Source organism: Aulonocara stuartgranti, assembly GCF_965226115.1.
Source record: "Aulonocara stuartgranti genome assembly, chromosome: 8".
NCBI lineage: Eukaryota > Metazoa > Chordata > Actinopteri > Cichliformes > Cichlidae > Aulonocara > Aulonocara stuartgranti.
This window is the reverse complement of record NC_138959.1, coordinates 12,142,169-12,166,265: the sequence shown is the minus strand read 5'-3', so window position 1 is coordinate 12,166,265 and position 24,097 is coordinate 12,142,169. Positions and strand designations below refer to the sequence as shown.

Sequence of the window (24,097 nt, the reverse complement as noted above, 5' to 3'; positions counted from 1 at the left end):
CAGTCAAGGCAAAAAGAAAGTACACCCTCTGTCAATTCTAAAGAATTACATATCAGGGCATAACAAAAATAATATTTAGCCCTTAACATGTTTTAAAGTTAGGCCAATACAACCTGGGATGACACAGTGACATATAACACCATGCCATTATGTATTTATACCCTTACATTTGACTCTAGATAACTTTGGTATACAGGAGTTCATAGCTGACTCAAAGGCTGCAATGTGTCCAGGTTCATGCCTAAAATCATCACTCCTCCACCACCTTTGCTGGACAGTTGGAGCGAGTTGTGGTGCTGTGCATTGTGGCCACTTTGGTCCTCTCTGTCCAAACGATAGAAGACTTGCAGTTTGTTCAGATGCAACTTTGCAAACCCAAGCCTTGCGTCCACAATCTTTTTAGAGAGAAGGGAAGCCATGCAAGTCTTTTTCTAATAGTACTATCACACACTTTAACATTCGCCATGATAACTAAGGCCTGTAGAGTCTGAGAAGTAGCTCTTCTGTTTGTTTTTTGTATTTTGAGCATCGCACAGTGTGACTTGGGGGTGAATTTGCTGGGATGTTCCCTCCTTCATAGATTGGCAGCTGTCTTGGATGTTTCCCCTTCATCCTCACTGCAGAATAATGGACTTCAAATTGTTAGCAGGTGCTTTATAACCCTCCCCAGACTGTTGGGCACCAACAACTCCTCTCTCTCTCATTGCTGATCTCTTGGCGTTGTGTTTACCCACGCCTGAACGGGCCAGACCAGCAAACTGCCAAAACTTCTGCCTCACACTTTTGACCGTTAATGAAGTTCTTGTGATCATCAGCAACCTTGTAATTCCAATGGAAGCTGTAGAAGTGTACCGAGTTTTTCACACACTGCTTCTGCAACTTGGTATGGTGTAATACATTTACTTAGTTTCAGGACCTTTTTTTATCGCCTGTATTTAAAAACTTAGAACTGACAAAGGGCATTCTTTTTACAATAACTGTAAATACTTACTGAAAACAGGTCACTTATTTTATGAAAATGACTTTTAGGACTCCGTAACAGACAATCACTTGCTTAAATGGAGATTTTTTTTTCCAGCGTAAAACCAGACATTCATTTATTCAAAATAAAAAAAAACCTCCAGCAATGACAGCTTGTACACATCTAAAAGCAGCAGAAATAAATACACATTTATCATGGCCAAGTTCTTCAGTCACAGTGTGACTTTAATGCTCATTGAGATCATTACAATTCAAATCATAATCATGTCACCTCTTTATGAGAGGGCCACTTGAGTCACACAAAACCACACCATTACAAATCTGCTGTTTTGTCTGTCTGTCTGTTTGTTTTCTATTTTATTTATTTGTTTGACTTACTTTCTGCCTCTGGTCGAGTTATAACTCCCTCCATATTTCTTCCGATTAAGGATGAGAGCAGCAATTTCTGGCACGTAGCGAGCAAACATGGCCTACATGCATGGAAAAGAAAAAGAAAAGGGCATGCAGAGAAGGTTCTACTGCGGCGGAGGCAGTAGAGCCTCCTTGAATACTTACTTTCTCCCATTAACCGCACTATAGGAACCACCATATTTCTTGCGGTTTCCTATTAACTCTATGATTTCAGGGACGTAGCTTGCAAACATGGCCTAAGGAGAAGATAGGAGACAGAAGAAGAGACTAAAAAAAAGACAAGCAAAGAAGAGCAGGTCCTCTATTTTAACTTTAGAGAAATCTGTGAAGTCTGAAAGAGGAGCGCTACGCGCTGGAGTAGGTTTTTTTTAATGTGTTAACAGGAAAACGGTGAAAGAGAAAAAGAAACGTGTAATTATTCAAATTGACTGAAGAAAATCATGTGAATGTAAGCTGAAGTTATGTCACAGTTACATTCACAATAGAGAAAAAGTATGACAATGGAATCCAGTTTAAAGGCTAATATTTTCAAATACTGAAAGAATAAAGGAGAAAAATGAAAGCAGATGAGCGACATGTTGAAGAAAAAGAAAAATTAGAAAAATTAAGAAAAAACCTTATGTGCCATGTTTCGCCCAACAAACACACGTCGGGTTGATTTCAGTAGCACAGCTCAATGGATGGCAAACAACTTATGGCTGCACGCCACTGCCCAACCACCTGAATATTCCTGCGTGGAGGAGGCAGACGTGCCAGCTTACAACAGATCCAAGAAATTAGCCTAAGTATAAAATTTGTTTTTCTTTTTACAGTGTTTTTAAGAAAACACCTCAGCCTTTCCCCTTCAAGCTTAGAAAAATCTATCAGCATAAAATATATTTTGTATTTTGTTGTTCTGACCCTTCAAATTAATTACAAATCAATTCATCATTTATACCTCTGCTTTTCATTGCCCTACAATAATAGAGAAATAAAGCTGCACAGTGCCCTCCAGTGGGCAAACTACACAATGTCGATTAAGACCTGGCTCTAATTTAACTAACAGTATAGATAACCACTCTCATTCTTAATGACGTGTAGCACAAAACAAAATGCAATCGAAGGGAAAAGTGGGCCTGATTACACCCTTTGAAGGTCTGCAATTGGCTTGATGTCTGTTTCACACTGGTGATTTTACAGGCCACTGTGCAGGTGAATGAAAACTGAAATATTTTTTTTTTAAAAATCTTCACCAGAGAAGCTATATAGTCACATGAGCCCCCTAGCATGCCTTTTAAGTTTAACGGTAGATTATTATTAACCTTTATTATGGTTTTTTTGCATAGTATTGAGCAAAACGAAAACATTTCAGATTTAGATGACTGAAAAGTCGCTTTAATATACCTCAATCTTACCTCAGTTAAATCCAGGTATTTGATCATATCAAAGTACTGTATGTCCACGCTGAATAATACTTTATAATCCGGTTAACTGTGCCCTCTAAATCGTCATTGCCTATTTTCTTTATCAGGTAATTCGGGTCTGTGTTAAATCCCCGACGGGATATTTTCTGCCAGACTATTCTGAAAGAGGACAGCAATGTTGCTACATCCATATAAAGCTGGGCTGTCATGAATCAACTCTATCTCACTGTGTTTGTTGGAAAGAGGGAGGGAAGGCAGGAGGGTGGAGCCACCTGAAACCGTAGTACCTTTACAGTTAATAACAGATGCAAAAATTCTCAAATATTCTACATGTCATTTAAATCAAAACTTCAGCATTATACCAAAATCAATGCTGCAACACTGTGGACAACTCATACAGTACATGACATGCAACATACTGTGGTGAAGTGGTGAGCCACAAATACACTTCAATGTGAACAACGGGTGAAGCGGGCGTCTCGACTTAAGTCCCAGCATTTATGTGATGGAGGATTTTAAGCGGGAATAAGTAATGAGAGGGATTTTTACCAAACCACCAAGGATGAAGAAGACCATAAACAGGCGGCCCAGGGTGGTTTTTGCATACACGTCTCCATAGCCAACAGTGGACATTGTAACCATGAGTAAGTAGACACATTCCCAGTAGGAAAGTGCCTGGGAATTTTGGAAGTTTTCCCAAGGATCCCCTGAGTTTTCCACCTGGAACAAAGGTCAGAATTTACACAACGACCACGGAAACACACAGGTCTTTGATGAAGCAGTAAATAATTACTGATAATAGGCATCCAGTTGCTACACAGCACCACCACATTTTCACCTAACTTACCAAATGAATGAACCCTGCTGCAGTTAGCCATGTGCTTATGAAGATTGAACACAGGTTCACCAGCTTAATCGAGTTGCTATGTTAGAAAGAGCCAGACAACAGAAGATGAAGTATTAACTGTAGCTGTTACACCGGGATAAGAAGCCAAACTGGAAGCCCTAGCTCACACAAAAATTCAGTCTATGCTTTAAAACACATTATAAGTCTGAGAGTGAAATCAGAATTAAGGTTCAACCTGAACTATTAGAATATGCAACATGGGAGATTTAAGCTCTTAAAACTGTAGCTCCTACTTGAATTTATAGCTTGTACTTTTTCTTGTGTTGTGGTTAGCCATGCTATTCTTGTTACATATGGCTTTGCAAAAATAAAAATAAAAAAAATCCAAGCAGGCTCCAGGATATTTTCATCATATACAGCTGAAAGTTAAGCCTAATGTCAGTGTAAACAAATGCATTATAAAAGAGTCTGTTATCTTTAATGCATACTATAATCAGGATTTATTAAGTATTGCAGTGTATATGTTATTGCAGTGCTGTCCCTGTTTGACTTCTATCCACTTCTTTGTCTGTTCTGTCAAGTGAGAGGATTATTCTAAAGCATGTCGATATACTCAAAGCTCTTTCTGACGTGACATCTGTGCAAAACTCTTTAATTCTAAGCAGAAGGGGCACAGCAGCAATCTCTTTTGTTCACGACTGCATGATATGGTACGGTGATATAGTTCAGTGTGCACAACACACAAATACACTTGATGTCAGCGTTTGCCAAATGAAACCTTGTGTTTATTTTGCTGTCAAAATAAAACTACATTCTTTCTTCGCGTGAAGCAAAAGGCAGATGAAAAACAAACTGTCAGCTGTATGAACAAAAAAGAAGAAAAAGCATCAATAAACTTACCTTGTCTTTAGTATATTCAAAAACTGTAAAATTTCTGAGAACTGTATCAATCTTAAGGCCCTTAAAAACCTCAAACCTGTGAGAAAATAAACATAAAACACTGATTAGCAACAAGTCAGGCATCGTGAATGATATCTGATCGTCATTTAACAACCATACCTTTCATACTTTCATCCATGTTTACAAGCTTCATTGGATTCATATTGACAAAAAGTAAAGTCCAACAGATCGACAGGTACTAAGCACTTACGATATTAAAAGAAAATATTTGAAATATTTGTGGGGAAATAAAGCATAATAAAAAACACAAAACAAGCTCGGCATCCCAGATCTTCATCAACTCATAACACTGTGTTTTAATCTCAAGAGCCCCGCTCTGCACCGGCATCTACCTGATACGTGCGTCATTCCCAGTGGATAAAACTGAACGTGGACGAGATGAAAACCTGGATTAGAGTAAAGACAGGTGGATGCTGCCACGCCAAATTGAATGAGTAAACAGATGTGACGTCAAATCCTAAATTTGAGGGTATTTATTTGTTGGGAGAAAAAAATGGAGCCGGTGCACGCTGCCAACAGTCCAAGGACGGCAGAACACCAACAAACGCCAGCATGAGCTCCTGCTCATAATCACCACTTGGCTGTATTCACATTCAGGTTAAATGACGACCGTGTCATCGCGTGTTTAATGCCGTTACTGTCGATAAGCTCAGATGATCTGCCACAAAATCACATCTGATAAAGTCAAATATTTGCGCTACGCTTCATCGCCGCACTGCAGCAAACAGCCTGCTAAAGGGCGCCTCATATCTGAGCTTGAAATCTAAATGATTCATAGAACTCACTCATTTTGAGAAAGAAAAGCTGCACTATTCACAGTGTTTGAGCTGCATAAAAAATTAAACGCCACCTCAGCCAAGAGAGAGCAATCAAGTTAAATCCGTATCCCTCTGCATTAATTGGGATGATAAATTCTCCTGCTGGAGTGGATTTGTGTGAATGCCAAGTGACACAAATCAAAGACATTACAGGCAATCATTCAGTTAGAGAAAATAAAAATAAATCATCTTTTTTTTTTCTTTTTTATAACAACTAACTGTGTTATGCCGTGCCAAGCGAGTGTTTGCCAGATGCAGAGCATAGCACAGAGCAAATTTTGAACATGCTCCAGCTGACCCACAGCATCCAACACAGGGCTTTAGAAAGAGATTCCCCTCCGCTCTCACGTCCTGAGGATCTTACCCCAGTAGGAGATTACATGGAAGCATGCACCGAAGCTGTAGCAAATGCTGTCCTGGTCCTCTTTATCAATCACCTGGCCGTGGCCCATCCTCACCCTGTAGCCATTCTGGAAGAGCTCCCCGGTGGATTTTTTCCGTCTTCTTGTACTAGAAACCTTCTGGGAGTGTGTGCCTCCATCAGGCCCCCTGTACACTAACATCTTAGTAGGAATCATGTCTAGAAATTGGGTGAAAGTCTTCAGCTTTAGTCCGAAATCTACTTCACATCCACGTCTTCACTGTTCTTCGTCTGCCTTACCAAATATTTCACATGAAAAAATTTTTTAAAATCTCCTCCAGAATATAAAAAAATTAAAAAATCCACAAAAACAGTCAGGTGCTTTCATGTTTCATATTTGCACCCGACGGGCTGGTGTCAAAAACAGGTCTTTTTTTCGAAGAAGTATTTTGATCTGATTTACCTCGGACCTTCACAGTATCCTCGTGGCGAGCTTAAAGCAAACCCTTTTCCCATCAGGATATTAGAGTGTAAGCTCCTTTAGGAATCATCCAGGGAAAGGAAGAGGCCAGACAGCAAGTCTGTCCATCAGCTGGCTTCACAATGTAGCCTACATCTCATCCCAATAACACGGCAACTGCTGCTGACAAACCAAATTTCATTCTCTAATCTTGGAAAGGCACAGAATGTATTGTAGTCTCACATTTAGAGCAGGAAGCAAGATGTCATGTGAACAGTAAAGCTGTGTAGGGAAAAATGAAAAGCTTTGGCAATCACTGTTGTGTTTTACTATGGATTTAGTGCTTCAACAATAATCCCTAAATTAATCGTAGCTGATGTAATAGCTGTTATTGTAGTTATACAAAAAAAAAAATCACCGTACAGAAAAAATACATGAACTGAAGTTCATTCATTCATCCTTTTAGTGCATTTCAGAAGACTGGGCAGTTCAATTAAAGGACTCGTTTTAATATTCAAGTGATATTAAGAGTAATCTGAAGAGAACTAACTGAGAAAAGAGTGAAATTTTAAAAAGAGGGTTTTTTTCAGGTCCTGTAATTATCTGAAATGTATCTGGGCTCTTCAACCTCTTTATTTATTTAACACATATCACAAATATTTAAATTCGGTTACACTGGTGCACATCGGTGCAGTTAGAAAGGTACATAAAAGAATAACAGCTGTAAAAAATAATCTGGGCTCATTTTACTACTTCAGGACTTCATTGTTCTTACTAATTCATGACTCAGATATCAGTCCACGAAGTGTTGCAAAGAGACGTGAGTGAAGGCGCCAAAAGCCAAAAACACTTGGAACCACAGATCAGTAAACTAAACATGCAAAATATGACATTTTTCTATGAGCAAAGATGCATGTCAACTTACACTCACCAGCCACTTTTTTAGGTACACCTGTTCAACTGCTTGTCAATGCAAATATATGATTAGCCAATCACATGGCAGAGTGCTTCAAAGTAATAAAAAGACCAAGATATGCAGAAAAGCATCTGTGGACAAACTCTGAAGCAGATGGGCTCCCACAGGAGAAGACCACACCAGATTCCACTCCTCGGCTAAGTTGTTTTTGTGGGGAATATTATCTTCACATACTGTGGGCCCCTTAGTAGCAACTGAGTATTATTTAAATGCCATGGCCCACCTGAGTATTGATGGTGATGATATTCATTACTTTATGACCATAGTGTAACCGTATCCTCATGGCTGCTTCCAGCAGGATAACATGCCATGTCACAAAGCTCAAATCATCTCAAACAACAACAGAGCACCTTTGTTATGTGGTGGTATAGGAGATTGTGGATGTGCAGTTGACAAATCTGCAGCAATTCCATGATGCTGTCATGTCACTATGGAACAAAATCTCTAAAGCATTTTTCCAACAGCTTGTTCAACCTATGCCACAAAGAATTAAGGGAGTTCTAAAGCAAAACAGGGCCGAACCCAGTGCTAGTAAGGTGTACCTAATAAACTGTCCCGTGACTGCATACGAAGCATAAAAACTCAGAACCAAAAACTATTATCTTTTCAGCTGCTGCAGTTTGTTTCTGCGTGAAATATCTGAAGGCATATTCTCCGTAACATCCAAAATGTGTGTCATGCTCGCACCCCGAAGCCTGTCATGCATCAATGAGCTTGTTAATGTGCGATAATATTGGTGCAAACTGGATGTATTTGTGTCAAAGCGTTCAGACAGCAGGACCGGCAGATTGGCAGTTCAGCTAAGCACTCAGTGAAATTTGGACTTTCGAATGGAAGAGGCAATTCGACAGCAGCTGAGCCGGATGCGACCTCATCACTTGTTTGACCTCAGTTTAGCCACACACTAAATCCTCCATGACCAACTGCACCGACCATACTAAAAGAGATTAAGATGCTTTCCATTGAAAAAGAAAGAAAGAAAAGAAACAACAATACATTTTTATGCTTGGAGTTAAGAGCGATCAGCAGAAATACTTTTTTTAATCAGTAAAATTAAATAGACCTCTCTATTCTATAAGTGTCCCAGTGAGCCAGCATGGGCAGGATGACACCCTCAAAACTAAAGCAGGTAAATGGAATAATTTAGTATGAATTACCAACAATTTTATTATTTACAGCTCTGCTTTTAATTCGCAAATCATGCCCGAATGTTTTTTTTCTAAACCCTCGACAGTAGCCTACGAGTACAATATTAAAAACTAATATCCAGCATACAGGCTGCGCATGTGTAATTTCATTCTCTAGACAGCCTTCTATCTCCTGCCCATGCACCTGATGTGTGACAGGAAGCTCTCTGTTTTGGCTTGTATGAAATACAGTGAAATGAGTCACGCGGGGCTGAGCGAACAACAAAAGCAACAACACCTACACAAACAGTAACAGCGGAACAACGGGGTGCTAACCGTAATAACCGAATCTCAGTGCTGCTCACGCTGTTTGACAATTTAGAAAATGCAGCCTTAACCGAACAAACCTATGTACATAGGCAGATTCTCAGAAGGCTACTGTTGGCTATATGAGTACTGACAAGAGAAATGTTGTCATATAATGTAAACTATTAGAGGTGTATCAAAATATATGTTGATATTATGACCATGATTTGAGTCGTTTGCTAATCTGAGCTTCTTAGACATAAAGATATTAGAAGCGATCGACTAATAATAAAACAAACTGTGTGTCCGAACCACAATATCGCTCTAACATTATGTGGATAATAGTGATTTAATCACTGTGACATGGCTGTTGTGTTTCTTGACGACAAGCAGACATATTTGTTGTGTTAGTAAGCCTTAGACTGCTATGATAGATGGAAAACCAACGCTGAAACTGAACAGAAGTGTTCCTACGGTGTCATTCTGCTCTGCTACGTGGATGAATGACTTTTACATCATCTCTAAAGAAATATTCTTCTCTTTTGATGCACTGTCCATAAATGCTAACTCAGTGCCAAAAGCAAAGCAACAACCAGTCTGCACACATTGTGAAATTTTGCAGATTAAATAATCCAACAAAAACACAGAAATTGGACCAGACATCAAGTACAAGTACAAATACCATTAAGGAGTTGATGAATAACACAATAACTATATGTAAATGTATATAACACTATAGACAGTCTACAACATGTATAAACAAAATAACAATCTGATATCCAAAAGACAGCCGATCAGCTAAAATGCAAGCTATACTCCCATGTGTCCACCAGATGGCAGCAGCAACCAGCATCAATACATTCTACTGTTTCCTGTTTTGACACCGCAAGTCACAATAAATCTGCTCAGTGAAAATGCACAGGCACATTATTGAAGTGTAGTAATCAGGCTGTTCTACTGACTTAAGAGGGCAGGAGTGTTTCTTGCTGAAAGCATAGCTGCTGTTGGTTATATGGAAGGTTTGTTCTTCAACCCCTCAACTTAATCCCCTAATTTCTCACAGACCTCTCCGAGTGATGAGCTTCAGACATTTAGAAGATTGACTTGTATTCTTGCGCTCAAGCCCCCAACAAAGCCTGTTACCTTTTTTTATCCTTTCGTGTACTTTTCAGCCACACCGTGATTTCATTTGAGTGTTATTAACGGTGCCGTAGAGAGCTCTGCTGGAGAGGTGAAGGGTATGTGAATGACAACTGCAGTATAAAGCCTGCTAAGCACAAGACCGGGCCAAAGACATGGACTCAAGTGGCACACCTTTTCAGTCATACAACATTTGATCCTACGTTAAAGCAAGCCAGCATGAGTTCAGTGAACAAAGATAACAAAGCGTTTGAGTCATTATTGCTAATCAACTTACATGCTGTGCTGTACCAGAGGTTTTTGAAAATGATGCACAATTCCATCATGATAGTGAGAATCGTATTCTTCATGCACGTCATGCAATGTGTCAGCTTGAAGTTAATTTCATGACAAAAGCATCAAACTTATATGGCTAACAATAGGGGCGCACCAATGTCTGTCTTTGCAGCTTTAGTGATGTGCTGAGATTATCTGGTGTGCAAACGACAGCTGTTAGACTTGTTAAATCCACCAGGGGGCACTGCAGGCCGCTGGTAAATAAATGCTCATTGATTCACTGCCAGTAAAGAGAGCCTTCTTACCAAGCCAGCTCCTGTTCAGGTACACTGACACAAACACTGGAGGAACGGTGAAGAAGTCCACCACAGAGTTCACCTCCAGCCAGAACCACAGCTTGTCATTGGCAGCAATAAACTGCGAATACAAAGAGTAGAGTAAAAATTTTAAAAAGAGAGAAATTTGCTACTTTCAAATGAAAACACAAGAGAAAAATCACAGAGGAAAATTCATAAATCTTCCCTTAACGCTTTCCCCAATAAGGACGTAATCACGACTTCTTCTTTACCCTTATTGACAAGTTTTGACACCTTAATATATATCAGCAAAGATGTGGTTTGATGACCATTAGAATAGGTTCCTGGGTTTTTCCCAGGGTAGCTCCAGTTAAGCTGTATAGGCAAAGATCACCCTCACTAACTTCTGATGCACGCACAGTCAGTTTGTTCTGGAAGCAAACATGACACAAACTGCTCAGTTTGGAAAAGAGAAACAAGGGCTACATCTAGTAGGCGTCCAAGGGGGAAAGAGTTAACTGAGATGGGGACTCTGAGTTCTACTTACACGGAGGCCAAAGTAGAGCAAGAAGAAGACGTTGAATGCCATGTCAATCTGCAACGTGAAGTCTTTGTAGAAGTTCTGACAGGACTCGATGGGACTGTTAGACAGAGACAAAAACAAAAGATGCTCATGTCCAAAGGCAGGTACTGACAATGGAGTGTGAAAACACAAGGTCATTTCTTTGAAATCAAAATGTTTCATGAAAAATAAAACATAAAAGATGCATTCTTCTTTTCCTGAAAATGCATTTTTAAGATTTCCAAAAAGAAGAGAAAAATAAGTGCTCAAAAAAGTGCAATAGTAAGTGTTTTCCAATGTTTTTTTCTGTTGAGAAAGGGCATGCATTTATTGTCACACAAGCAGTAACTTGTTGCTGTACCTGATTAACCCTTAAATAACTGCAAAGCAATGTATCTGAAGAATATGTTGAATTCCCAGAGCAATATTTCACATTGAAACGGTGCTCCGTTCCCATGAGTCTTGCATTTCCCATCTCATATGCAAACATTTCGCATAAATATTAGATCAAACATGATGGAAATGCAGAGGCAAAGCAGTAGTTTAAGGGTTAAATGCATGCAGGGTTCATGTCTCTTTTTTTTGTTTAATGAAATCAAGCAGCCATAGCAAATGCTAGCAATGTAGTGAAGTCTCACCCTTAATAAGCTTGTATCTGGCACAAAGAATTCAAATAAAGAGAAATAATTAACCAAGTAAATGTAAATGTAATAGGTTAGTATGATTGCGTACCAATATTCATGTCCTGAAAGTGAAAAAAAAAAAGCCTTAATTATTATTATTACTAACACCTAAAATGAAAACACAGGCTTAGTGCACATTTAAAATAGAACAAGACTGAGAAACAGTAAGCAGTTAAAGCATTAACTGATTAATAAATGTTTTAATGAACAGCTGATCATTTATGTAAACAGTGACTGTTAGTTGTGTTAAAGTGGGAATCTGCACTGTAGTAATGAATCGGTTAGTCAATCTAGAGCAAGTTCATGTACGACAATTTTGCTGCTTTTAGACACAGATGAACACTTTTGATTTTTAGACCATTCATCATACAAATCATATTTGTCTATCTAAGCCCAAAGAACTTTTTTATTATGATTTTTGATTATTTTTGATTTTATCCACAAAATTGGCTGATAAACTTTTGGGGTTTTTTCCTGCAAGCAGAGACTGCACGTAGAGATCTTTTGAATCACATTAGCTCCAAGCAGGTATCTCTCATGGATTTAGCTTGTTGGCTCTCTTTACCTGCAGGGCCCCTACACTTGAATTCACAAGCTTCGCTAATGCACACTGCTCAGCAGCTGCAGTTCTCCCCTGTGCTGTTTAATACCACTCGGATTAAAGCAAATTGCTTTTGTTACGTGAAAAAAAAAAAAACAACTAATAGCCTCCCTGTGATAAAACACTTTCCCTGTGGAGTACACAAAGTGATTATTTTTTTGAACCAATCCGATACAGAGCAGTGACTCCCATTTGATCTTTAGCTTTAGCATCACTGATGTGATGATGACTGATAGTCGTCAGGTTTCATCCCAGTTCTATTCGAGGATCTATTCTCTAAACGTTAGCTATATAGAGGCTTCATTATAGTTCTGTTAAATTTTAACGCTTAATTTTTTTTTACAACCTTCAACGACTCTCTAAGATATTTAGTAATTCTAATTAAAATAAGACTTAGTAAACCTAGAATGGTTTACATCCTCAGTGTACAACAATACAGTACTTAATGTCTGCATTGCTCTTTTTATGTATTCAAAATTTACAGAGAAGGTGGTGAAAAATAAAATCCTAACTCATCTTCTCCATGGCATCTCTAAGAATAGCCCATGCTCGTTCACCGTAATGACACATCGGTCCAGTAAATCCCCATCATTGCAGGATGACAGACCACACACAGGCAGATCTGCAGAGCTAAATAATTGAGTTCCAGCAGGCCTGGTTTGGAAGATGTCTAGGAGTGTTATGGATCATGAAACAGTCCTTGCCCACAGCAGATCTGGTCTCTCCCACCTTCATTCAATTCAGGCTCAGATCAATCAAGATGGACCAGCTCGCATGTAACTGGGTTAATGCTGTCTGATGATACTGTATGTGCATATATTTTGCAAAGTAAAGGAATATTTTCATACAAATTCTGAGAATATTTAAGACTTATTGTTTCTACCAGCTCAAAAAGGCTCAAAAGTAGAGCTAAGAGGAGATTCTGGATGTATACATAACCACTTGTTTCAAATCCAACATCATTTCTTTTTGTCAGTGTTAATGTTCTCTTCACAAGTGGTGAAAAAAATCAGCTACTGCCTGTTAAAGGTAACTCTGGGTTTGTCACATGTACTGTATATAAAAGATGGACGTAGATTCCAGGTCTAAAAAAGCCAAGTCAGTGTTCAGGTGCACAGGCCTCAGTCACGCAGTCACCCGGCCGGCAACCACATAGTATCCACTGGGTGCCACAGGGAAATGTGTATTCCTCAACAGGTTTGCGAGCTAGTTAAAATCAGTCTAAGATGGTGATGCATCAAAGACCTCCTTCTGATTGCTTTGGTTGCTAACAGATTGGCATAGTTTCCCATAGTCTGCATGGAAGATGTCCACTTGTCTGCAAACACTCACTAATTATCCACGAACTCTAGTGAAGCTTGAAAAATTGCGACACAAACCTACAAGTTGTGCCGTACCACTGAAACCAACATGTTTCAAAAAGTACAGCTTTGATTTTCAAAGTTTTTCTGTTTCCAGTTTGTGTTGCACTTTTACGGTTTTACAAAAACTTAGCGATTAGTTGCAGAGTGTTTTCAGATAAGTCTGCATCTTCTATGCAAACTATGTGTGATGTCAGTACCTCAATGTCATAAACAATCACGAGAAGGCTTTTGGTGCAGCATCCTTTGATTGCAATTCAGTTTCATCACTGGTAACCACTGGCAACTTTTATTTGGGAAACACACATTTTTCCCTAGTGAACAGTGGTTGCAAGGTGGTTGCCAACTGGTCTCTAGGGCTATGTGACTGGGACTTGGATTTGCATTCTTTCTAATAAATTCATCATTAAAGAGCCTGTTGGTGAGTTTATGGTGTGAACTGAATAAAAAAAGGTTGTCCATTTTGTAAATATAGTCAAAAAGGAGGAAAAGCAGGATATGATTTGACAGCACGATAGCTATGCCCATCTTCTATATACAGTCTAAGTTTGTTAGCTGTATATGAAGTCTAGAATCTTTGAGTGTTTAAAGTCATTATTGAAATAAACAACCAAACTATTTAAAACTAAGAAGATAAAATGAAAACATGTAATAGTTTGTTAGTATGGGACATCTCTCCAGCTGATCAGGTGATCCAGACTTAAAAATGACAGTTACATAGAACCATGACGTCCACAGTAAGACAAAACTCAAGATTTATGAATTAGAGCTCCATGTACAGACCTAAACCTCCTCTGTGCAGCTCACAGCTCTTCTCTGAATATAAGTGGGTCTGCTATGTTGACATCTCTCTCCATGTCACTTTAAGTTAGGTCAGCCTGTCCATCATATAACAGCCTCAGCAAGGCTTGCACTAATTACAGGAAAGGCTATATCTGTTACAGTCTGCTGCCACTTGCGAGAGAGCAGCTAACTGGCTGCTCTTTGGCTCCAAGTAGTGAAAAAATGGTGTCTGAATAATAGAAAGACCTGGATAATACTGACTGAAAACTCAGGCAGAGAGCCTCATTGAACTAATATGGATATAAGTCAGCAAGCAGGTGCTAGGGCATCAGTCCTTCTACATTTAACAATGTCTCTTCTTATGCATGATGAGTTTAAAGAGAGAGGGGTTGAACGTCATCCTCCATCAGGTGAAAAGGCACTCGGAGACACTACAGGCAAGTTCTGAGAACAGGAGGCCACAGATGGCATCGGTAAGGATGTAACTCTATCTGAGCGTGTCCAGATAATGAAATGAGATCATGCTTGCAAACCACATCAGAGCAAGCCAAGCCCTCAGCTGTACGTCTTCTTATGCAATAACAAATAAGCTGAACGTGTGCCTGCAGGAGGCTGATTATATGAGTTTACAGCTCATTTTCCCTTCTCTGCTTTAACATTACTCCCAGTGGAGACTCACTGTGGGCTTGATAGAAGCTTTTATCCTGGCGTGTTTTACCCCACTTTCTTAATGACACTGTGTCCAAACACCACAAGGCCGCAGTAACAGTATACTGCCTCACATGTAGCTTAAAGAGCCTCCCGCTTCCTCTAGTCTGATTACCGATGGCGATTGTTTTGAACAGGAAATTTTGGACTTTCCTGCCTCTTTGAAAGTCTGATCCTTTCATTACAGAGATTAAGCAAATTTCATCTGTGAGCTCTAGCTGGTCGTCAGCGGAGATCGCAAAGGAGGACCGGAGCAGTTTACCTGGAAAATGATTGGATTAAACAACAAACAAGCAAAAAATAGCAAGCCCGTGTTCTAAATGCCATATAACCATGACAAAGCACTCAGTGGTATTAAGGCTACCTTACATGAACTTCACATTCATGTGTCTGCACTACTACAAATAGAACTACAATAGATTTTAGCAATTTAGACTGTAATGTAACAGAAACATCAGCAGTGTTATTACTACACTTTATATTCATTTCCCTGGAACTAAACTGCGGTTCTTTGTAAAGTGAATTAAGCTAATTCAAACCTGACTGACTTTTTCTAATTGCACTGCGCTCCCCTACAAATTTTCCACCATTAGCTAGTTGGATCAGACGTTAAACAGTCATTAACCTGCTCCAAAGTCAACATAATGTCTGACAGCACCAGTTTGTACCCATATGCGAGTGACGCGGGTATTTCTCAGGTGAATTCACAGCTGGTGAGTGACCATTACATGTCCTGCCTTCTGCACACTACACCGAGGAGTGCTTCCAGAAGGAAGGATGAGGCTGGCAACAAGACGACTTCAGACGGTGACCTGAAAATTTCCTGGAGCTCATGACTGAAAACAGGTTTTGAGGCCAAGGACAGCAAAACTGAAGAACAAACTTCTGATATCAGTTTCATTAATCCATCTACAGACATGCTCTGATTGGTAGAGCTGCTATGAGGTTACATTTCCATGAAGACTGTGTCTAGCTATGAGGTTACTGATCTTAAAGTGAGTCATATCAGTTAAACTCTCAAAAACCTGTGAGCTACAGGGGAAAAGAAAAAATTACAGAGTAAGTTTAAAGCTAATTACTTACTCAGAGGAATCTATGAAGTATATCACAAGGGCTCCGATGCTGAGTGCAAAAACGAGCACCACCTGCAGAGAATGGGAAAAAATATATATTTTTACTTTAAGTTGAAGTGGTACAGTACAGTATATACACATGCACACTGGACTAGACAGCAGTTTTTTAATCTTTAAGATGTATTGGTAAATGGACACGAGCCACATTTGTCTCTAATTATTTCATTTATTTCACTATTTTAACTGATTTAACAACTTTTAGAAAATGAGAAAAACAACTGGATTAGGTTGAAATACGATGACATATTAGCAAGCTTAAAAAAAATCAAATACATTTAAAAACTGTACAGTTTACACCATATGGATATTTGTCTTTGCCCAACAAAGAAAAAACAAAAATCCCCAAACGTTTCTTTTTTGGTCACAGCTTCACCATAAACTGATCATCATCTGGGTTTCAGAGTCATGTCAAAACAAACCGAAAATATCTCCCGATTGTTTAATTCCACGACATCAGAAAACCCTGAAACGCAGCATGTACGTAACAAATGTTTTACATAGCAAATATTAGATGGCTATTAATCAGCAGACCTTGATGCATCTTGCCAGCCTGTTATTATTGTGTTATATAAACCAAAAAGAAAGAGTCACAGTGTCACAAACAGACTACAGTGTTACTGTATATCTGACAGCATAAATAAATACGCAAGAGCTTGCCTCATCATGTAAATTGGCAGTGGAGGTGTGGGCGAAGTGACAGAACGTGGCTTCAGCTTTCGGAGATGCAGCTGAGCCTGAAGCTTCGACGTTGACAGTGAAGCAGCACGATAATAAAAACCAGGGTGTCGCTTTTACTCTGTTCACGTTGCCTTCTTCTGCAGGGAGAAGACACTGATGAATAGATCCAAGTCTGGAAGTGACCAATAGAATCCCAGGCCAGGAGGGAAGCAGGTTGCGGGGCAATAAATATGACTGTCAGTGATGGTGAGCCGCCAGCTCTGCCACGGAGTGAGCTTAGGTGAAACTTAATCACTTCTGCCAGCCCCACAGGAGTTATATCAACAGCATATCTAGTGATGGAGAAACCAAGATTCAGCTGATCCACCTTCGTTTCAGTCTACCCGTGTTCTCACCTGACAAAACTACTAACAGTGAAAACCAGGGAGTACTCCTTGTATTTGTCCAACCAAAAAAGGCAGCTGAAGATGATCAGAAATACGGGCCAGAAGATAAAAACCTCTAAAATCTCTAACTACAGCACATTTAAAAAAAAAAGGAAAGTAGGCTAAAAAGCAGATAAACCAGTTTATACATCTTACATTTTGCAATGCAGCTGTTGCACAATCAGTTTTCTGCCATTTGGGATGGGGAAGACCTAGATTTTTAATCCTTTAAACATAATGTTAATGCTACAGCATCATCAATTGACATTTATAAGTCAAAAAGCACAGCAGCTTATTAAAACCGTTGTGAAACAAGTGTCCTAATTTTCCCTTTTACAGCCAGCGCTAATGTAGACGAGGGCGCGACCCCGAGAGACACAAATAAGAACAGAAAGGTTTCTGCCAGACAGCAGAACAAATGTTCTACATCCCGAAATACACTAGCAGGTTATCTGCAAGCCTACCTGGCTTTCATCTATTTAGAAATGACACAATGGCCATCCTGAACAAGAAACCAATGGGCATGCATAATGAATGAACCCCGGTTAATTCATTTCCATGATGTGAAATTGTCTTGTCAACCTGCAACCACTGATGGCTCTGTAATGACAAAAAGCACCCGCATGCATTTTTAATCATCCCCTCTTCTTTCAAAGCCAGGAAATCTCTTTATGCCTCTGACTGTCCCAGTTTAGAAACTGGAAACAATGTTACTGCAACCCTAGAAATGCTAATCCCAACAGAAGACGACGACTCAGCAACAGCAGTAAATAACACACTCGGGCCGTTACAATGACTGGGCAGTCATGACTCAGTTTGTCAATGAAGCGACATCAGGCAGTGCCAGCGTTCATCATTCATCTCTGTCATCCCATAATGATGCATCGCATCTGTATATTCAGCCTCCCTCGGATGTTTGCTGGCAGATGGCTCCACCCACAAGGGGGCACAGAGCTCACAGAGAGGACTGACCACTCCTGCATGATAACCAAGGGAGCTGCCAAGATATACTCAACTCAAATTTGCATTTATTTTTTGACAACATACTCTTACTTAATGCCAGCGTAGACTGCACGTCAAGAAGAAATTTGCATTAAAAGAAATCTTTTCCCCAGAAATTTAAACAACTGTTCACTGCCAGGATGAAAAACTTTGCATCTTTACGGGCAGGTTTCAAGTCATGAGACAAGTCACTGGAGGCAAATCCAAGAACTTTTGAATTTAAAAATGATCCTTTTTAAATCAGTATTTTGTTACACAGCTGAAAGGAAGCACTTTTGATCTCTTGGTGTTAGATTTTTCAGTCGGGTCTTCATGTTGCACTTGATGACGCACAGATATATTATCTAAACATTGTCCTCGGTGACTATTATCGGCCTATTTTCAAATGAGATGACATTCACCGCTGTCACTGGTTGATATTTATTCACTGAGTCGCATCAGCTGTAAATGGTTACATTGTTAGAGACGGTATGATGAACAGGCAGCACGGTGTTACGGCTACAACCAGCTGGAGCCTTCCTGTGTGAAGTCTGCGCGTTCTCTCCGTGCTTCAGTGGTTTCTCTCTGGGTGCAGTCCAAAGAAGTGGGTGGGTTATGCTAATTAGCCAACCTAAATTAGCCGTAGGTGTGAATGTGGGCATGAATAGTTATTAGTCTACGTGTTGTCCAGGGTGTACCCCACCTTTCACACTACGACAGCAGGAATAGACTCCAGTGCCCCCACAGCTACCTTGGATTGAATCAGCAGAGTGTAATGACTGTGATAAAGAGGTGGGAATCTTTAAACCTCTTACTTATTTAGTTTTTGAATACCTGGCATAAAAAGTGAATTAAAAAACATTAACCTTTGTGGTAAATGTGTCTTTGGATAAGGTTTGGCTTTTGCGCTGTACCCATGACTAATGGTTATCAAGTGTTTCTTGATTTAAATGTGAAAAAGGTTTTAAGTAGGGTTGCTTTTAAGATTTTATCACTTGTATGTCTAAGGCTTTTAAGAAAAAATACTAAAACTTGGAATTTAATCTGAAAGAAAACTCACAAGAGAAAGCTTAACTATCTGTGAAGCAATCTGCATAAATAATTGACCAATTCAATAAGAGATAAATAGATAGAAAAGAACAAATTTAATTTTTGACTCCAATATCATCAGTGATGCTGTGTATGGTGTGCAGGGCTGCAGAGTGCACAAGCAGGTCTCAAGCCTTCAGAAGGCAACCTGCAAACATCAAAAAACCCACTCATTCTCCTCCACTCTTCCTGAAGTGTGACTCACCATCATCATGTACATACGAGAGCCAGCATCTAACATAAAAACTTCTATTTTAATAATAGTTAAACGTTGTAAAAATTGGTAAAAGGAAATGAAAGAGGTGAAGACTGACAGTAGCAGTTTGATGAGAATCCGATAAATTTATTTTTCCCCATAAATACCTTTTTCAAATAAAGGATCTGGATCTTTTGAATGCTCATTAAGATTTTTGTTGGGGAAGAAATGTGCTAATTCTGCAATAGAAGTCTCTCTTCCCCCGATAGGAGAGGGAGAACCAGTAACCAGTTTGCCCCACGTTCTCTTAAAGCGTGTAGTAAATATAGGATCTTGATAAACAGTAGATGCATTGAGAGTTGGGTACGGCACTGCTTAATCCCATTTGTTCATGGGAGCAGAAATCTCTGACCTAATGTTCCTTATGGATGACTGTCCCACAGCAGCTTCAACCACCACACGGTGATGCTTTCCAAAATAAAATGACCTAAGGACTACCCCGGGAAACTCCAGCCAGCCCATCTGTCTGACCTCAAATGCTACATTGATTCATGAGGTATCTCGTGTATACCACAAAAATACAGAAACGCACAAGAGAGACTGAATAAGTTGATGTGCTATCATTGAGCTGAAAAGTATTTGTAATCCACAAGGTAAGATAACTTTAAACTTCAGATTCGTTTTTTTAAAGGACAAAGTACAAAATTTAAATTGCTGCAGTCTCATATATATAAATATATATTTATATTTTTTTACTTCACTGAAAACTGATTTGGGATTTCTGTCTGAGATGGGAAAATACAGAGTTTCTGTAGTTTTAGAGCAGCTGTAAACGTCTGTGAGATCGGCCTTGGTCTGTGAACAATGCTGTAGAGTCTTTATGACTGTTCTCAATAACTACGCTTCATCCTTTTCCCGAGGTGATAACAGCAAATTAGCATGTTTACAACAACAGCTGTAAACGTGATTGAGTGCAGCCTTGACAAACACAGACAACGGATGAACATCTTAGACATTTGCAGTGTCATTGCTGACACGGTGCTGTTTCAATGGGCAGCGCATGCAGTAGGAAAACCCAAGATTAGAGAGATGTTATAACTGGCCACCTGGTTGATGATCAACTCGTAGCTGTAAATGATTTCTGAGTAATGTTTGTACCCAGCAACAGTTTAGAAACCACGGCCATATCTGCAGTTTTAGTTCTATCTTGTATTTTCATTACAGCAAGTAGCTGATATGTTCTATCTTCTATTAAGGACATCTTTGTTATTGCTGAATCTGGTTGAAATGGCCATTTGAATAGTCTAGAGGTGACACTGCAAATGGGAAGGGAAAATAAACTCTTACAACAACAATAATAAACCGAATAATACGCGAAATCACCCTAAATCTGCTGTACGTGTTCATCACTAACAGACTAATAAAAAGGTTTTATTAGTATTTTAGTGATTTACAATTAAAATTTTGTCAATGAGTAGTTATAACTTTCCGAGCATCAGCAGACACAATTAAATATATTTAAATTTTGTTGCCAGGCTGTTAACTGCTGTTTTATTTTTTTAGGTTCTAGGACACACACACACACACACACACACACACTTCAGCAGTCTTAATGTCACATTCATCATTCTGGCAATATTGATTTAAACTTTAATTGTTTAAAGAAATAAAGCATTTCAATACCAATATAGTCAAAGTGTAGTTAAAGTGAACACCCACGTGTGTAATACAATATGCACTACTGCAAATAGCAAGCTTCTTTTGGTTTAGAGCAATGGGGTCGTCACAGTAGATGGATTTTTATATAGGATGCCCTTTCAGGTGCAAACATCCCAGGAATTTATCTCTTTTCCCGGTCTCGAACCATGGCTCCTTAGAGTGTAAGGCCAAATTGTTACCACAAATATTGACTTTAAAAAATAATAAACTTAAAAAATATTTTTGACTTCAGAAAACAGATAGCAATGCTTAATAAGAGCAAAAACGCCTTATTAAAAAAATGTAAGAAAGTCTGACAGCTGTGTGGAGCTCTGCACTTCTGATCCTGTGTAACAAATGATTTATTACAACAGTAACGTTTGTACGTCTCTGTCAAATGAACACTGCACGAATGCCATAACTGCAAACCCCTTTGAAACCCTACACTGTAACCTACGCTACAACCTCACATGCACCTCCTTGGAAATATGTAAAACATGTCGCCTCAACGCCGCCTGCAATCATTGTGAAAAGGTCAATTGACTTTTTATTTGGAATTTATCAGTGAGAGAATAACAAACACGACATCAATATAAGCAACGATAACCATAGCCTCAACATACGGACTCACAGATTTCAGCACATTCCTGAATGCAGACTGTTGAAATGATCGCAATGGACATAAACAAATTTACAAAAACTGGAAAAATATGTTTTTTTGCCAAAAAATGAAGATTGGGGATACAAAAGGTGAAATTGGTTCTATGTATTGTTTTTATTTGGCACTGCTTTTAAAACACTGGGCTACAACCACAAGGTAATAAACACATTAACAATGACATAGGTGTAGGTTAAGTCATAGGCTGTGCAAAGATTCATCGCAGAGGTCTACATTGACCACTAAACTGTGACCAATGGGAGCTCAACTGTCTTAGTTTTACAAAATTAGACTGTGATTTACCACAAGCTCCTGATCCCTGTTCTCTCTGTGTGTGTCATGAACAGCAAAGCTCAGTAGATTTAGCCTCCACTGTGATGCCATCTCCGTAAATGTGGACAATTCTCATTTGGAGATGCACACCATGTATCTTATTAATCTTATCCATATAAAATGCATTTTCCATACTGACCATTAGAACCACTGTACATCGATAAAAATACTTCTCCTAACTTAGCATGCTATTTTTAGGGGAAGCATGAGAGCATGTGAATGCAGGAAAAGGCACGCTACACCTCAGAAGCATGAGAGTTGGAAAACCAATCACAATCAAATAGGCGATACCTGTGATCAAAAGGTTTTATTTTTTCCCTTTTTTTTTTCATTCATGCTCTTCAACCCCACTAACAGACATGAACCAAGGTATGCTTCATTGAGGTACGAAGCAAATCATGGACTTAGAGAATCTTTACGCCTGTACACAGCAAGGATGATCTGCTCATAAATAGAATACTTTCCATCAACCCATCAAAATAGTTCCTAAATAAGAAAAAGTCACCTCTACCTGGAAATAATGCATATAAAAGAATCACAGATAGGGCCTTGAAGAGACAACTCTGCCCTTGTATTCACTGCCTATGCCTGCACGTGCCCCATGCTTGTGGTGACAGGCAAAAACACAACATGCATACTGATGTGGTCTTGGATAGTGCTCCTGAAGCCCAGCACCCTCCTCTAGCATGATCTTAATATAACCTATCCAGCATGTGTTTCATAAACAGTCCACTGCCCCATCTGCCTGAATTTATGATGAAACTGTTTAACCTCCAAGGACCTGGCGTCCACATATGTGGACATCGCATTTTGGGTTATTTAGACCAAAATACTCAATTTTGCTCTACAAGGGCCTGATATCCACTTACGAGGACATTATACTGCTTCTGTTCTATCGAAATTTTTAAAAAATATCCTCATATGTGGCTCTCATTTTTCTTAAAAACAAAAATAAGTTTAAAAAAAAAAAAAAAAATCAGGTAATTCTTTGTTTTTACATTCATCAGGCCCCAATCATCCCAAATATCAAAGAGGAATTAAAAATGCATGCTGTGGAAGAGTTCGGGTCTTAGGAGGTTAAATTACAGCAGTGGAAGAAAGTCGCTCTCCTGTGTTTTGTGTCACTCAAGCAGGAAACCCACATTTGGACTGTAACATTTTGACAGCATCCTAACCATTAACGACATAAGAGTCTACAATCTTCCATTATGCGCAATGCGTTGTTAATTTTCATATTACTCAGTCCCTTTTTTAAAAGATTTTCTCTCAAATAATAAGAACTTGATTACATTCAGTTTTCAATTTGAAGAAATAATGAAGACAAAGTGAAGCCTGAGTGGGCTGCCTTCATTAGCGTCAACACTGTCGGTCACTTCATTCGCAGTAATGTGCCGAGATATGCGCAGCATCACATCTAATTGAAAACCTGAATCCTGCGTTTGGCATAAGGTTGTGACAAGAAAACAATCGGATTTATATAACGGGTTAAAGCCACTGACGACATCAGCAGAAGGATGCTGCACAGACGATCCCCAGACGCCTGTGTGGGGTAAGAAATTAGCTCATCATGTGTCATTCTGATCATGCCTTGAGCTTTGTCAGTCCGGTGATTCATGACTAAGGCAAGGCTCAAGGACACAGAGCTGGACAGGTTCAGTGTCCTGAGATCAGTGGCTCTGCCAAAGGTATTCTTCCCCCCTCTGGACTTGCTTATGACAGACTGATCAGTAGGAGCAAAATGACTAAAACATGGGGTTTTTGTCTCATAAGAGTATTTCAAATGTTCTAAAAAACAGGAAGGATGGTACATAAAACCACCTTGCTTAGTCTTTAGCATAAAAATTAA

The 24,097-nt window shown here is 39.2% G+C and overlaps 1 protein-coding gene across 10 annotated transcripts in view; it reads right to left on the bottom strand.

The window, feature by feature from the left end:
- The window catches only part of LOC309713520 (calcium-activated potassium channel subunit alpha-1a), a 101,353-nt gene that overhangs the window by 39,353 nt on the left and 37,903 nt on the right, over positions 1 to 24,097 (bottom strand). For 6 of the 10 annotated variants that reach the window (XM_082545200.1, XM_082545199.1, XM_082545201.1 and 3 more), the window contains 7 exons: positions 16,144 to 16,205; positions 10,910 to 11,003; positions 10,372 to 10,483; positions 4,543 to 4,618; positions 3,643 to 3,718; positions 3,345 to 3,515; positions 1,537 to 1,628 (listed from right to left, as the gene is read on the bottom strand). In XM_082545200.1, coding sequence (XP_082401326.1) covers positions 1,537 to 1,628; positions 3,345 to 3,515; positions 3,643 to 3,718; positions 4,543 to 4,618; positions 10,372 to 10,483; positions 10,910 to 11,003; positions 16,144 to 16,205 — 683 coding nt within the window. Of the gene's footprint in view, positions 1 to 1,359; positions 1,452 to 1,536; positions 1,629 to 3,344; positions 3,516 to 3,642; positions 3,719 to 4,542; positions 4,619 to 4,701; positions 10,351 to 10,371; positions 10,484 to 10,909; positions 11,004 to 16,143; positions 16,206 to 24,097 lie in introns of those variants that run through there. The other 4 variants (XM_082545207.1, XM_082545202.1, XM_082545206.1 and 1 more) reach the window with 3 other exon arrangements.